The sequence below is a fragment of the Phascolarctos cinereus genome, unplaced genomic scaffold (assembly GCF_003287225.1).
Source record: "Phascolarctos cinereus isolate Bilbo 61053 unplaced genomic scaffold, phaCin_HiC Scaffold_5;HRSCAF=322, whole genome shotgun sequence".
Lineage (NCBI taxonomy): Eukaryota > Metazoa > Chordata > Mammalia > Diprotodontia > Phascolarctidae > Phascolarctos > Phascolarctos cinereus.
The window spans coordinates 238107812-238124711 of record NW_027555958.1 but is presented as its reverse complement, the minus strand read 5'-3'; the positions used below and the strand labels follow the sequence as shown (position 1 = coordinate 238124711).

At 39.1% G+C, this 16900-nt stretch overlaps 1 protein-coding gene across 1 annotated transcript in view; it reads left to right on the top strand.

The window, feature by feature from the left end:
- ZFAND3 (zinc finger AN1-type containing 3) overlaps positions 1 to 16900 on the top strand; it is a 333159-nt gene that overhangs the window by 277649 nt on the left and 38610 nt on the right. Inside the window, exon 5 of the mRNA XM_020999444.2 lies at positions 5616 to 5783. Within this exon, the coding sequence (XP_020855103.1) occupies positions 5616 to 5783 (168 nt within the window). The remainder of the gene's footprint in view (positions 1 to 5615; positions 5784 to 16900) is intronic.

Genomic DNA, 16900 nt, shown 5'->3' with positions numbered 1-16900 from the left:
AAAAACTGATTGAGTGCCTCAAAAGCTGTCATCGAGCCCGAGATTAAACAGATTCATCTTTCTTTCTTAGAAGTAAGGAGAGGGAAGCAGGGAAAAGGGCACAGAGGAGGACTTTCTTCCCGTTGTTGCCATTTGGCTTCTCCCCCACTCATTTTTCTGAATTGTGAGTCCTGGCTTATACAGAGGGTAACAGCCTACCTGAGATGTCAGGCAGGCCACAGCAGTGGTTAGCAGCCCCAGGTGTATGCAGGCTGCCTACTCCAGCACTGACAGGAAATTAAGAGAGATTGAGATTCAACTCTGACAGGCCTGACACAATTTATTTGGGAATTTGAGAGGGAAAACATGAGTAATAAAGACAAGAACAGTGACAGTAAGGAACAAATGTGAATTTCTGTTGAAGACAAAACAGAATTTTAAACGGAGTGACTGTTATCACACAAGGTTTCTAGTTAAACTGTTTCCAAATCACGAGCCGTCGCACACTTTTCTGAGCTTGGCTGGAAAAGTATAATTAGAAAAATCTTTTCTTTCAAAGAGTATACATTTTTTTAAAATTACTGTATTTGTCTATCACTAGTTTAAGAGAAATTGCATTCAAGATATGAGAGTGTCTGGGAGTTGGAGAAAATCATAAATAAGTCAAGACTTGTTATTCTTTTTATCATATTATTGTTTTTGCTCATTCCTTTCTTTTGATGAGAATTTGATATCTTGTCTTTCCCATTCAATTAAATAGTAGTCAGGAAAGTGGAGAGAGGTGTATACTAAGGTTAATTTACTTTTGTATGGGATCAGGACAACTTTGTGAGTAGGTGATTTCATTGGTGGGACTAGTCCCTCCACATACATATGTGATGTATTTTCTGGCCAGATGTTGTTATCTACAAAAGGATATGTTTGGGAATTTGCTGCGTTAGATCTCTGTGAAGGTTGTTAATTAGAAAGCACTGATAATTCCTGGTTGTGGAAGAATTTTTTAGCCTTTTTCTGCGTAGCTTGCTGTGGCTAATGAGCATGCTTATCAGGACTTGTTTCTTCCAACAGTCAGAGCTGTGTAGAAGGTACTAAAGTTCCCCTTCTTCTCTCTGTGCTTCTTACTATGTGTATATTACAGCTACAAGTAAACATTCTGCAAGTAGCTGGTCATTCCTCTCCTCCTCATTTTGTTCAAGTAGTTGACAGTAACCAGAGTGGCATTTGTGAGCAGAAATTCAAAGCCCTCTAAATTTATTCCAGTCCAACAAAGGAAGACAACGATTCCTTTAGTTTTATCCACAGAAAAAGATAATTCATTCCTTTTATATTATCTAGTTTTGTTTTGGGTTTGTTTTTTTTTTCTTTTCCATCTTTTAGTCATTTTCTAATTGGCATAAAATTTATAATTGAATAGTTGAATTATTTAGCCCATTGTTATGCAGTTAGAAGCCCCTGTACTGCTGGACATGTTTCTCTTATTTGGGCAAGCTACCCTGTGGCATATAGTGTCATTAACTAATTAGCAGAGGAGATTTGAATTTCTTTTGCAAGCATAATGATCACACAGACCACTATTTATTTCATTAGCTTCTAATTAAAACACCAAGTTGAATGATGAGAAAATGCAAAGGATGGTTTACATTTCTGAAAAGTCATCTATGGCGTAGTCACCTTTAATGGTAGCATGTGAAGTATGTTTTTATAAAGTCTATATGAATCATTTTTATCTTGTTATTTCCAGTAGGGGGCATTAGAGGGCATTCACATTCAGTTTATAGAAAACCTAAGTGAAAGTATTCCCAGGATAGACATCTTATGACAGGCCCTACCTTCTCCTAAAGAGTTTCTCTAAAGTTTAGCAAGTGAAATGCCACTTTGATGTTTTGAGAGTATTTCCCTGGTTTAATAAAGTATGAACGATTTCAATTAATGGCACATCATTTGTTTTGCTGTCAGATTTTCAACATCTACTTTTCATATTCCTGGACACCTTATACTGCTAGCCTTTGGTTTCAGGGTTAGCACTGTAATTGTCAGGACTGATGAGGACCAGGTTTAAGGCTTGTTCAGAGGACAATTAGTTCAGCTAGAAACCTGTGGGTAGTGTTGGAAGCCCATGCCCATGTCTGTTTTGTGCTGGGTTAACTGCATACAACCTAAATGAATGTCCTTGTACTACTTAGGAACTAAAAATGGAAAAATTCAACATAGAATCATGTCATATTTCTAGTGTGCTTATTAGGAAGTAGCCTAAGAAGGGTGGGAAAGCAGCAAGATTAGACTAGCGCATTTACCTGTGAGCATCTTGCCAACTTGCAGCTTAATGCCAGAGGGGCAAGTAATTTCAAAGTATAAATGTTCAATCACAGGAATATTAATTGTATACAATAAAACTATCTTCTGTTTCATATCATTTCCTAGAGATAATTGCCTTGTTTATTTAAAAAGAGAAAATTATATTACCTTATAATCCTGGAGTTTTAAGAAACTTCAAAGGCCATGTAGTTCAATTCCTACCAGAAACACGAATCTCCTTTTCAGCTATCCCTCAAAAAGTCAAGTATCCTGTTGAGAAATCAACTCTTCTCTAGACTAAATATTCTCAGTTCCTTCAGCCATTCCTCAAATGACATCAGATGTGGTCTGACAAATGCAGAGTATAGTAAAACTCTACTTTCCTTGTTTTAAATAAAAAATCATGATATCTTATTCATTCTCTGACTAACATTATCTTTGTTAACATGCATATGCACTGAAAACAGTGAACGTGCAGGGTGTTTCTCATATTAGCTGCTAGCTAGCCACGTTTCCTCCTTCCTGTACTTATATAGCTGATTTCTTGGCCTTCATCATTCTGAAGATTCTCTTAGAACATGAAGGCAGTTAGATGTCACATGGGGTACCTTAAGGTGAGTTTAATGGAACCATTGCTTTTGAAAACAAGCTTTGAATCTGAAATAAGTACATGATTGGGGATTCTCTTAATTCTGCTGTCTAGTGATGTTACTAAGGAGGCTTCTAGTCTGTACATCCTGCTCCCCCCACTTCTCAAGTGCTTTGTATGCTTGCCTCCTCCAAATAACAGCATTATAGGCCATCTTGGAAGGGCTCCATTTTTTATCTTTTCTTTTTCTCCCTTCTCCATCTTATTCAGGTGTTCTTCCCTCCCCATGGGAAATGATTATAGTGTGTTCCAGACTTAGATCTTCATCTCAAAATACATTTTTCCCTGTTTCCTTTCCTCCATAATTTATCCTTCTATTTTAAGAAAGCATATCTAAATAAGGTTATTAATACAAATGGCACCATGGCTGGTTTGTGGGAGAAAAAAAAAGGCCCCCTAGAGAGCAATATTGGGTATACATGGTGAATCCTGTTTGGCTGGCTTCTGTGTAATGATTTACATTTAATTGTTGTCCTCATAGAGGAAGGGAGGGAGGAACCGTAAGAGGCTTGTGAGGTGCTGCCTCCACTGCATCAACAGCTAGGCATCCTTACCTGGACGTTGGGCAGCTTCCTTTATGATGTACAGAAGGAACTTGTATCACTTGTTTTCTTCAGAGGCCTGTTTCATTGGTTTGTATTGAGGGGGAATGTCACGTATTATGGGAAGAACTAAATGAGATGGGGAAAAAAAGTAGTTGATGATTGCTGAGAATGGTGTGTCTTCTGTGTCAGGGCCAGTACAACAGGGCCTGAGAAGTATTCACATAATATTGCAGGCCTGCGCAACCTGAGGCCAGTGGGCTACTTATGGCTGTGGTCAGCATGTAGGAGGATTTCCTGTGCATATGAGGATGTTTTCTTCTACATTTTTCGTGGGCCACACGAAATCCTGTGGCATGCTCCAAGTGGCCGTAAGCAGCCTGTGGGTTGTACAGGCCTGCAAAACTCTGTAGTTAACATGGTGAGTCTAGAGGAAGGCTCATGAAATATGAGGGCTATGGCGAGTTTACTTAAAAAGAGGGCAGAGAAAAACATAATAAGCTACCCTCATGTGAGAAAATGCTTAGTGTGGGTGACTAACTAAAAGGAGCCCTTTGAGTTAGACAGATGAGGAATTCTCAGAGGGAAAGTTTTTGTAACCAAAATAATTCTTTCCCCTGTTTTATCCAGGCAGTAGGGAGCATTGGCTTGTTTAATAAGTAGGTTTGCAGTAGGGGCTGTATAATTTGGTAAATCGTACTACCTTTGCTTAGTGATTGGGTGGGTGGTGTTTGTAGCCTGCATGGGTAACGAACATTTTTTCATTTTAATTTGTTTAAGGCTAACATCAATACTTGTACAGTCTGTGTTGTCAGCATGCTTCCATGGTGTTGGTTCAGCAACAGCTACTACTATGTGTCATGATACCAGTGTCATTTTTGTGTCCCGTCTTCCATGGTAGCCTTTCATTTTAGAATGTGAAACAAACATACCTTCTTTACTCCTAAGTATTTGCTGATTTCAAGTTTAGCAGAATAGCCCTACTACAATGAGGATAAATGTAAAATTCCCGATTAATATGAAGCATTAATACCAAATACCTCATCATTTGCATACGGTAGAAACATCTGAGTTAGCATTTTTTTAGCTGGGAAAGAAGATGAACAGTCAAAAAATGTTGTGTAGTCATGTTGGACTCTTCATGATCCCATTTGGGGTTTGCTTGGCAAAGATACTGGACTGGTTTGCTATTTCCTTCACCTCATTTTACAGATGAGGAACTGAGACAAACAGGGTGAAGTGACTTGCCCAAGGCCACATGGTAGTAAGTGCTGAAGCTGGATTTGATCTCAGGAAGATGAGTCTTCCTGACTCCAGGCACAGCACTCTATCTACTGCACCGCCTAGCTCCCCAAGTAAAAAATGAATCAGCAGAAAAAAGAGGATCGTGAATAGTGTGAAAGTCAAAAGTCCTGAGGTTTAAATTACAGCAATAGCAAGTCACTTTGTCTTCACCTGTACAGTAAGAATAATAATGCATGTATTATTGACCTTACAGAGTTGTGTGAATGAAATGCTTTGTAAACTTTGTGAACGCAGTAGATGTGTATGAGCTTTTGGTATTATCATCACTGATAAAATATTTCTGGGGTAACAGTAGTGGCTCATGGGCAACCAAGCAAGACACTGTGCTGGGGCTTTGAGGTATACAGGAATGTGTAAGATGTGGTCCCTGCCTTCAAGACTGAAAATTTTTATATAGGAAAAGAGACTACTTAATAACTAGAATTTTAGCCAAATGAGTAGCACACAGCACTGAATACTGAAGGTATTGTGACAGAATGAGGTGGGGGGTAGTGGCAGGGGGAATTGGTCACTCCTTGCTATTTTCTGGGAGCTTTCAGATTTCCAAGTTTCATAGAGACCTGACTAAATAATAACAAATTTTGTTTCATTTTTTTAGCCTGGAAACTCTATTTAACCCCCTGCCCCCCCCCCAAAAAGCCTAGAGATACATGTTTACCATAAGGTTGAATAGCGAAATCAGGTAAAATCAGAATCTTATGCATCTTTTATAACCTTGACACCTAGAAGTCCTGCCTCCTGAGTTCTGAATACAGCCTGGGATAGAACCTAAGCAATGCCTTAACTTTCTCACCTGCCTCACTGGCCAGGGGTTAACATCGTCTCCACATCTGTGTTCTGAGCAGATTCACAGTCTGAGAGTGAGGCTTCCCCAGTGAAGCGGCCAAGGCTACTGGACAGCAACGACCAACCTGAGGAAGCCGGCCGTTCTAAACAAAAGAGTCGGCGCCGCTGCTTCCAGTGCCAGGCAAAACTTGAGCTGGTCCAGCAAGAACTGGGATCATGTCGCTGTGGTGAGTGTCCTCCTTCAGTACGTGGTGGGAGCCAAGGTTTTCTTGAGGGTGAGTGCTGTCAGCTCCTTGGGACTAAACAGACACAGATCCTGGAGGAGAAATGTTGCAAAAAAGTAAGAGCCAAGGCAGTTTCCTTACTTGGCATACAAGCCTTCCAAACACAGTCCTGTCTAGAGACTGGGGCCACTGTTCAGCTTACCAAGTGTGTATCTCACAGCCCTCTGGGTACAGGCGCACTATAGGACCTCCCAGCTTGGCCTGTAAGAACTCAGATTAGTAGATTGTTTTTTCCTCCTCCACAGTCCTGATTGTTCCACATAAAATACAGAGCTCACAGGCAGACTTTTTCTAAGAAGAATTTTTCCTTAGTTGATTTCTTATTCATTTATCATTATGAATACTGTCCTGGTCTCACACTCATCATAGCTCCTAAATTGACTGCACCTTACTGTCAAATCCACATTAAAAAAAAAAACAACACTATACAAACTAAGCCAAAGCCTGATAGAAACTAAACTAGGCCTAAAAAAAAAGACAATGCTAGAGGTTATTGAAGACCTTTAATAAAAATGAGAAATGTGACTTCGAGCATTTATAGTTTTATTCTTCAGGCAGCTACTATGTCTTTTTAGGTTGTGCCATTGCAGTGACCATCACCAAAGTGAGGGCTATGGCAGGTGTATCTATTCAGCAGTTAATTAAAATTTTAGTAGACTGACAGGTTTTCTCGTTTATCTGCAAGACTGCTTTAGAGGTGTTTGGGGCTTTATTTTTAAAATTCACAGTGTTGCCTTCTTCAACTTATAGAATACAAGTGACTTTAAATTTGTGGTACTTAACTCTGCTGATAACTGCTCTCAACTTTTCCTGTTCCCCACCCTACCAGATTCTCTTCCCACTGCCTTATGGGGAAAGTTGAGTCAGAGTTCTCTCATTTAGAAACAAGCCCATTACATACATGTGTGTACTCTAGTGTACAGTGCCAACTCCTTATAATCGCTGCAAGAAAATGTATAAGAAACTTTATGCCTAACCAGAGCAGTATAAAACTTAGATCTATCCCTCCTCTCCCTTTGGCCACATATGTCATGTCACATAAGGGCAAAAATCTGCTAGTTACAGTATTTTAGGCCAGCATAATGCTTCTCAGGGTCTGGTTTTATTTCCTGCTTTTGAAACATCTGCCTCCTGGGCAGAGCTACAGGAGATCAGCTACAGCCAGCCCTGGCTATTAAAAGCCTCAGACCTATTCTATGAGAAAATCGGCATTATACTTTTCCTTCTCCCTCTCCATGAGAAGCATAGTGGTAGCAGCTATAAGAGTGACTCCTTTGCTGGCCTTCAGTAGAAAGCACCTCTCAGTGTAAACTTCCAAAGAATTAAATTATGGGGACAGTTCAACTTATAGCATTGCTTTTAAAATACAAAAATGACTAAGTGACTAGATTGTGTTTCTGCTTATAATGTTTATTCAAGAGATTGCCAGCCATTGCTAGTGATAGTGCAGGTAAAATTAATTGTTGAGTTGTTAGTTATAAGGTCACCTGTTCTGACTGAATCCTGTGTCTTCAAAAAAAATCTTGAGTTCTTTGCACAGGTAAGGAAATAGACCCCAGCCTCTTCATAGAAACTTATCAAGGAAAGGAAAACACTGGTTTCCGTTGCATTACCCGTCATGCTTCCATACACCATTCTGAACAAGGCTTTCCAGGTGTAGCTTAGTACAGAATTTTTTCGTTCTAAGAAAGTAAGTCAAGGGGCAGCTAGGTGGTGCAGTGGATAGAGCACCTGAGTTCAAATCCAGCCTCAGACCAAAGACTTGACACTTATTAGCTGTGTGACCCTGGGCAAGTCACTTAACCCCAACTGCCTAACCAAAAAAAAAAAAGAAAGAAAAGAAAAGAAGTCAGTCAACTACAGGCTTGTATGCATGGAGTTATGTAAAGAGAATCCAAAGTTACAAAGCTGCCTAGAAGGAGTCATACCAAGTGAAGGCCAACACAAGCCGAGGTCATCTGAAGTGTGGTCAAAGGTAGCTTTGGTTTGTGTACTAGGTTCAAGTCTCATCTCTGACCCAAACTGGACTTACGACCATAGGCAAGACACTTAATGTGCACCCAGTCAACTCTATAAGACTAGATGTAGCAAAGGTGACAACCTACATTGGTTAAGGGGATTTCCTCACCAGAAAGTTCCTTATACCAGTGAAATTGAAGTTCTGGTCTCTGTCCCAATTTGGGGGGAGGGGGAAAATGGGGTGGGGTGGCACTTGATAACTATTTAGTTTGTTTTTAAAATTTTTTGATTATATTTTGTTTTATTTTCAAATGATCTGCCTTCTCTCCTGCTAATCTCTGCCTCCTCTACCCCATATTGAGAAAACAAGAAAAACCAAAGCTCTTAACTATTAGTTTTACAATTGAATCCCTGTAGATGGGAAAGTAGGAAAGATAAGAGAACTAAAGAATAGGTTACATGATCCAGGAGCAGAGGTTACCCACAGTGACAATAACCTGTAGCTGCTAGTGCATTCCCTCACCCCAAAATTGTTTATGTTTATGCACGTGTACTCTTGTGTAAGTAAACCTTGAGGACTGTTTTATTCTTGTCTTTGCGTTTCAAGTGTTTGGTGCAGTGCCCAGAATGTGATAAGCAAAAGTTTGTTCGTCAGTCATAGATATACAAATCCGTATGCATCATACACGTGTGGGCGCACGCGCGTGCGCGCGCACACACACACACACACACACACACACACACAGTAGATACATGTACATACATACATATACAATCAGAGATATCATAGGTGTCCTTAGAGGACAGGGAATCCAACCCCTCGTGGTATTGATGAGGAAATCAGCCCAGAGAGGTAAAGTACTGGATGGCGTAGCAAGGATTTAAAACTCGAGTTCAGCACTCCTTCTGCTGTACAACACTATCTTATTTTTCTAGCTTGAATCTTACGTAATTTGTGTCCCACACTTATACTATAGCATCATTTACTCAGGTTTGGATGTTTGCTCTTGGTATCAGGGTTCTGAGATGCTCTATGTCTAAGCCATTGAGGCCCTAAGGATCTCATGGCAGTTTTTCCAGAGTCTTGGTCCCTGAATTTATGCTTTAGTTTTCATAAAGGAGGCTCCTTAAGCAGCCTAATTAGCTCCTCTGGATACCCACATCACAGGCATTCCTCGTGTCATCACTTCACCTTTTGCAGCTGTTTTTAAGCTCATCTGCAGCTTGTTTTGCCCATTGCTTTAGCACTGTGTTCCTTGAGTTCCCGTATTAGAAACAGGATTTTTCTTTATTTCATGTGCCTGTATTTCCATTTCTAAGAATAACCAAATCCTTAATATTACACAGGATTTACCATAGTGGATCAAGCAAAGTGATTCGTTGAGCGTGCTGTCTTGCCTCTGGCCATGGTTAATACCACCCAGACAAGAAGTCACGTTTCAGCGCCAACTGTTCTGGCAGTATTAAAGCTACGTTTCCCAGTTAACCTGGCAGCTTCACAAAATCTACCAATAAAAAGTATCTAGAGTACATAGTAGATGATATTGTGTCCTTTCAGGTAGCTACCTTGTCTGTCTTTGTTACATTCTTGTGTGGCTTATCACCCTGTCACACTTGGGAGTCTTAAATTCCTAGAGCTGTCACATGGAGATGGTTTAAAAGTTGGTATTCTCCACAGATCCAAGTGGGCTGTTTGTGAAGGACAGAAATATCAGCTTTTTGGCTGTTTGGGGAGATTGACTTTCCCACCAGAAGCAGGTGGGCCTAGGGCAAAGCAAGGTCTCTAGGTGTGAGGTTGCCTAGGGAAAGTTGAAACCATTTTCAACTTTCAAAGTTGGACCACCACCAGCATTATATTTTTGTTGTTGTTTAGTTGTTTTCAGTCATGTCCAACACTTCATGACCCCATTTGGGGTTTTCTTGGCAAAGATACTAGAGTGGTTTGCCATTTCCTTCTCTGGCTCATTTAACAGATAAGGAAATTGAGGCAAACAGGCTTAAGTGATTTGCCCAGGAGCACATAGCTAGTAAGTGTCTGAAGCTAGATTGAACTCAAGAAGATGGAGTCTTCCTAACTCTAGGCCCAGCTATCCATTGTGCCACTTTGCTATGTTTTTACTTTCCCTGAAAATCTCCAGCTCCGTATAGTGTTACTTGACTTTTCTTAAGAGAAGACAGTAACTTTGAGGAAAATATTGGACAGTCTTAGGCAAATATTTAACTCTTGGGATTATTTCTAAAGAATACTACCATTGTGAAGCCCAGTTTGTTGATAGTGTTGTTTTTGTAGAGATTCCCTTAGATGTCCTGGAAAGTTGCAAGGGGGGGTGGGGGGGGACACACACAATAATTTACTACTGAAAGAGGAAACTCAGGAAGTTGGTTTAAACTCAAAACATTTTTCCAACATAGAAAATCTTTTTTATGCATTCACAGTCTTTTTCTTCCAGTCCCTTTCCACTCTCTACAGGTTATTAACTGCTGACAAGAAATTCACATCTCATAAATAATGCTTAAGAGCCATTGCTATATAAATTGAATGTGTTATGAATTGTGATGGGCCTTTTTGTAGCATTCTATGCCTAGAGCAGGAAGAACAGAGGATGTCATTTTCATTAATTTCTAATGAGGTGCCAATTAAAGGCAGGGAAAATGCTCCAAAGGGAAGAGTGGCCCAAGCTCCCCTGCATCCTCCGCCCTAGGGCTGTCATCCAAACACACTGCCAGTCAAGCCTTCTCTAAAAATTCCATTAAATTACAATCTCGTGGAGAGCGCACACAGACACATTCAGCTTCCCTTTGATCTTCAAAAGAGCAATTTGTAAGATGAGTTCTCAGCCTTCTCACACAGGGAACTGGGAGAGGTGATAGGAATTGTTAATTGCAAAGACACTCTACAGGCATCAGTGAGTAGGTGAAATTTTAAGATGAATTCTCATTGTCTGCCTCCCTGTAATGGGGTAACCTTTAAATCAACAATACCAAAATAACACCCATTTCCTATGAAATCATTCCAGCTGCCAATTAGACAAGGTATGTGGTAAGGCTAAGGTGTGATCTCCTGTGTTGCATAAAATCTCCACAATTTGCCTTCTCAATCTGGAAAATAAAAATAGAAATGTGTTTCTTTATTTTGTTTTCCAGTCAGGAAGCAATTGAACAGTACAAGAACATTCTAGAGTGTGTTCTGCTATGGTTTAGCCCTTGTCATCAAAGTTACCAGTGATTCTGTCATGCTATTGAGCCATGGGCCCTTTAATTCTGGAAAGGGATTGGTATCACTAGAAGGAGGTTCTGCAGACAGACATTGGCTGGCGTGATAGCAGGACTTTTTAAAATCTTGATATACTGCTTCTCTAAGCCACACAATCCATTTTAAAAGACCAACATAGATGAGGGGGGGAAATGACATAAATTATTACTTGTTTTGTTGGATGGTGACTTAAAAGGTATGCTTCTCTACAGGGACCCATGTTTGCTTCTTGTTACAGTGCCTCATATTTACTAGTTTTCTGCAGTATTTTTTAAAGCACTTTGTTTTAAAAATCCTGTGAGGGAGGTTGTTACTGTAGTAAAACTTGACATGCAGAGGGCTACATGTGTTGATTATCTTAGAAGCTTGATTTGACTGCTTAGGTAGAGTTCTTGTAAGTAAAGCACTCATACTCTGCTAGATGTTGTTCAGAGCATGACTATATACAACAGGTACCACGCTATGGTGCTAGAGAGGTCCATTGGTTTGCAAAGAGTTATGGAGAGAAGTTTTTTCGTACTTTCTAGAAGGAGTGGAAATGATGATTGTTTTTGGAAAAGGAAGAAAATGGAGGTATTCCTGACCTTCACTACAAAGGCCTCCAGTGTGATTTGAAATGTGGGGTAAAGTTCTTTGGCCATCTTTCTCATTATACTCTTCATCTAAATTGGAGATTCTGTCCATTCTTAGTTTAATCTTTGGAGAATTTTAGCCCAATACCAAATAGATTTGACCTTTCACTACCTCCACACAATTGGCACCTCACAGTGACCAGAACAGTGAAACTTTGTGCTGAAAGCCAGTTTGGTTTATCTAATAGCACTCACATTACCCTTTGTCCAAAGCTGTAATTCTCTGAGGAGACTCCCTTTCCAAAAACATCTATCATGAAAAGGGTACCTTTCAGGGCAACTAGGTGGTAAAGTGGATAGAGCACTGGACCTGGATTCAGGAGGACCTGAGTTCAAATGCGGCCTCAGACACATAACACTGGCTAGCTGTGTGACCCTGGGCAAGTCACTTAACCCCATTGCCTAGCCCAAAAAAAAAAAGTGCCTTTCAAAAGAAAGAAAGAAAAACATTGTAGAGAAAGCAAAAACAATAGAAGCTAAGCCAAGAGTGTGGGAGACCCTGGGTGTGAATCCACACTGTGACATTGTGTGGCCATGGGCAGGTCCCATAACCACGTTGAACATCATTTCTTCATCTGGAGAATGGAAATCAAATTTGCACAAGATACAACACAGCTAGAAGGAAAACACTCCATAAACTTTTAAGCACCATAAACCTGTGAGTTTATCATCATCATCACTGTCACTGAATAGTAAGAGACTGTCCATGGCCTTGGATTGTTCAGAAAATGTTTTTTGAAAAGATATTTTACTCAGGGTTATTTTTTCTTCCATTTAGAAGCTATCTTATCGTTAATAAGGTAGAATAGAATTATTCAGAAGTATTGATCGTACTTGCCACTATTGCTAAATATCTGAAACCTGGAGGAACCCAACCCCTTTTAACAGATTTCCCCTGTTGCTGTAACCACCAGAGCCTTGATGGAAGCAGCTGAGAGTGGCATAAATGGAGGTCCCATACTTTGCCTTTCACTTAGAGCAGATTTCTGCCTGCTTCTTTAATTGCGCTTACAAATGTTTTGAGCTGCTACAATTTCTGGTGGTAACCATAAGAACCCGTAATTATATTTACACACACACCAAAAAAACCTCATTTCTTCCTCAAAAGAGAAGGTAGAGGAAGCTAATGCTCAAAGGGGAAGGTGTGGTCATCATCTGGAGATTGGAGATCTTTGGTTAAATAGGACTTTGGAGGGTAACATTATTAGTTGCAAGAGGATTATTATCTGTACAACAATTTATAAGCCCCTCAGTGATGACCCACTATTGAAAGATAATACTTAATATTGCCAAATTAAAGGACAACAAAGGAACATGGGGTGATCCCTTAGAGTCTACTGAAATAAATTATATTTCCCTTCCCTCGTTCCATAAAAATTACACATTAAACACTTTTTAATGAAGTAGAATATAATCACAGAATGTGATAACTGGAAGGACCCTTAAAGACCCTATATTAGATCCATACTCTTCTTCCTCTCCCATTTTAAAAAAATGAATTTTTATTGATATGTCTTTATATCAATTAATTTTCCCCTACTTGACTTCCCCTCCTGCTCCCTGAGAACCAGTCCCTTTTATTTTTATTTATATATATATACATATATATATATATTTTTTTTTTTTAGTTTTTTATTAATCTATCTCTCCTATTATCCTCCCCACATGAGCAACTTTTTAAAAGAAAAATAAAGGCTGCAATACATAGATGCATAGTCCAGCAAAATAAGTTCCCATAATAGCCATGTCTTGAAAAAAATGTATCTTTTACTGCATTTTAAACTCATTACCTCTCTGACAGGATATGAGCTGCATGCTTCATCTCCATTCTTTTGGAATTCTAAAGTCTTTAAGCATTGTTTTTCTTTATAAAGTTATCATATAATTTGTTTACCTCCCTCTACTTACATCACTTTGCATTGGTTCATAGAGGTTTTCCAACTTTACTCTGAAATTGTCAATTTCTCATGGTACAATAATATTCCATATGAAAGAAACACTTCCTTAGTTTCCAGTTTGAGGCTTCCATGAAAAGAGCTACTAATCTCTCTCTCTCTCTCTCTCTCTCTTTTATTTTATTTTTTTAAGTACATAGAGGTCCTTGTTTTATTTGAGTTCTTTGGGTTTATATGGGACTGGTAGTAGTATCTCAGAGAAAGGGTAACTTTAGGGGCATAATTTCAGGTTGCTTTCCAGAATAGCTGAGCCAGTTGACACCTCCAATAGCACTTGTTATTTTAATCTTTTGTAAAGTGGAATCTGAAAGTTGCTTTAGTTTACATTTCTCTAATTATTACTGAGTTAGATCATTTTTTTGGTGGGGGGGGCAAATGGGGTTAAGTGACTTGCCCAGGGTCACACAGCTAGTGAGTGTCTGAGGCCGTATTTGAACTCATGTCCTCCTCACTTCAGGGCCAGTGGTCTATCCACTGTGCCACACAGCTGCCCCTACATCACTTTTTCATTTGGTTATTGGTAGCTTGGGTTTCTTCTTTTTCATTTCTTTTGACCATTTATCTATTGCAAGGTCCAGCAACTAGGGCACAAAGCTAGTAACCGTAAGAATAAGTGACTCAGCAAAGATCTTTTCAATAATAGGGCTTTGTTGTACTTTCTTTAGAGGGGAATATACTGCAAATTGCTGTAGGCTCTGTGGTCTGTGAACAGAAAGTATACGGTGAATCCTCAAATTTTGTGGGGTAACATTTCTAGAAAACAGCACAAAAGTAAAAAACAAGAATGTTGATAGATTGAATTTATGGAAAATGGGGGATTAGGTTCCCACAACCACCAAAAAGTATAACCTCTCACTAGAGATTGCTGAAAATACATTTTTCTGCACCCAATTCTTTATAACAAATATTAATTTTGATGAGTTGCACTTTTCCTAATACGAAAAACCACAAAATTGCCCATCAAATGTGGAGGAGAGGAGAGGCAATCCCAGAAGGGACAGGAAGAGGTAGAGGCAGTGATGTCAGGAGAACCCTGAGGTTCCCTAATCGCTCTTATTGCTCAGTAGGTTTTCTCTGATGAAAAGCACACGTACGTGCCTCCTGGTGTGTCCAAGCTGAAAACTCCCACTCAGGGCAGCTCGGCCCAGCCCAGCATACTGGGATGAGATATAACAGGACACTTGCTCAAAGGGGCCAGAGAGAGGGCAGGAGTGACCACCCTCTTGCTTACCTGCAAATGTAGCTGCTTTTCCTTTATTTTCCCCCCAATTCCCTGTACTCAAGAGGTTACTTTGGCACTTTTTGAGGCGATTCACAAATACTTTTGTGAATACTTTCCGTGGATATAAACTTGTGTACACATACTTCTCATTTTTTTCCTCTGCTGTTTTTAGCTGCAAATGTGCATCATTGCCAACAAAAAAGTGAAAATGAGGTTACTAATAAAACCATGCAAAGCTTAAAGTCGTGAAAGTTAGATGAGGGAATGTTGAGGACTGATGGTATTCAAGTATTGCCTAGCATTTTCTAAGGCTGTTATCTGGGGGCAGCTAAGTGGCGAAGTGGATAGAGCACCAGCCCTGAAGTCAGTTCAAATCCAGCCTCAGACCAAACATGTGACATTTACTAGCTGTGTGACCCTGGGCAAGTCACTTAACCCCAATTGTCTTAAAAAAAAAAAGACTGCATCTGAATACTGAAACTTGGTTTGAAAAAATAGTTTAATTTATCAAAAACATTTATGTACACCTAGTATCTGAAACAAGAATTGGTGATGCATTTTACTTTTCAGAATACTTTTTTCACCTCTCAAGGAAAGGTATTCCAAGCTTTCCTTTTAAAAAAAAAAGTACAAATAGTTTTGGCTTGTTTAAGTTTTGTAGAATTACTTCTTTTCTCTCTCTCTCTCTCTCTCTCTCTCTCTCTCTCTCTCTCTCTCTCTCTCTCTCCCTTTTTTAATTTATAGTCACAAGAATATATGCAAAAATGAAGGTGATATACAAACAAAAGATACCAGCAATTTTTTTTAATATAGTGTTGGCAAAAGTTATTATGTTGCTTTGGGGAAAAGAGCAGGTATTGATGCTGAACCTGCTTTTTAGATTGGATTGGGGGTTAGGGGTGTGGGCAAGGAAATGCAAAACAGAGAAAGAAAACTATACATTAATTTCCCTAATTAGTCTTGATGCAAATTTAAAAAATATATATTAACAAGGAGACTACAGCAATGTATCACCAAGATCATACACTGTTAGCAGTCTGGATTTATATCAGGGATGAAGTCCTAGTTCAATATAAGGAAAACAAGCATAAATGACCATATTAATAACAAAAGCAACTAAAATCATGATTCATCCTCAATAAGTGTAGAAAAAGTTTTTGACAAAATACACAACCCCTTTCTGTTTAAAAACAAAATACTAAGAAGCATAGGAATAAATGGAGCTTTCCTTAAAAAATGATAGGTCGTATCTATGTAAAACCAAGAACAAACATCTGTAATGAGGGTAAGCTAAAAGCTTTCCCATTAAGATCAGAGGTGAAACAGTGATATCCATTAATACCAAGACAAGAAAAAGAAATTGAAGGAATAAGCCTTGGCAAAGAGAAAACAAAACTATTGTTTTTTGCAGATAATATGATGGTTTTTAGAGAACCCAGAGAGTTAACAAAAACAAATGTGTGAAACAATTAACAGTGTCGGCAGAGTTGTAGGGTATAAAATAAACCCATACATGTAATCCACATTTCTGCACATTACCAAGATAATCCAGCAGGAATATATTTAATAATGCTCTAAATCACTGTGAATTAGAAAAATAAAAATTAGAACAACTCTGAGTTACCACCTCGCACTCAACAGATGACAGAAAAGGAAAGTGACTAGAGAGGCTGTGGAAAAACAGGTAACCTAATATGTAAGCCATTTGGAACTATATCCAAAAAAGGTATTAAACTGTGTATGCCCCTTTCACCCAACAGTACTGCTACTAGGTTAATACCTAAAAGGAATCAAAGAAAAAAGTAAAGGACTTGTATGTTCAAAAATATTCATAGCAGTTCTATTTAGGGTGGCAAAGAATTGGACATCGAGGGAATACCTAATCAGTTGGGGAATGGCTATCAAGTTATGGTGTATATATATGAATATGATATGCTGTTATGCTATAAGAAATAATGAAGGGGAGGGTTTCAAAAAAGCATGGGAAGACTTGTATGAACTGATGCAGAGGTAAGTGAGCAGAACTAGGAGAACAATTT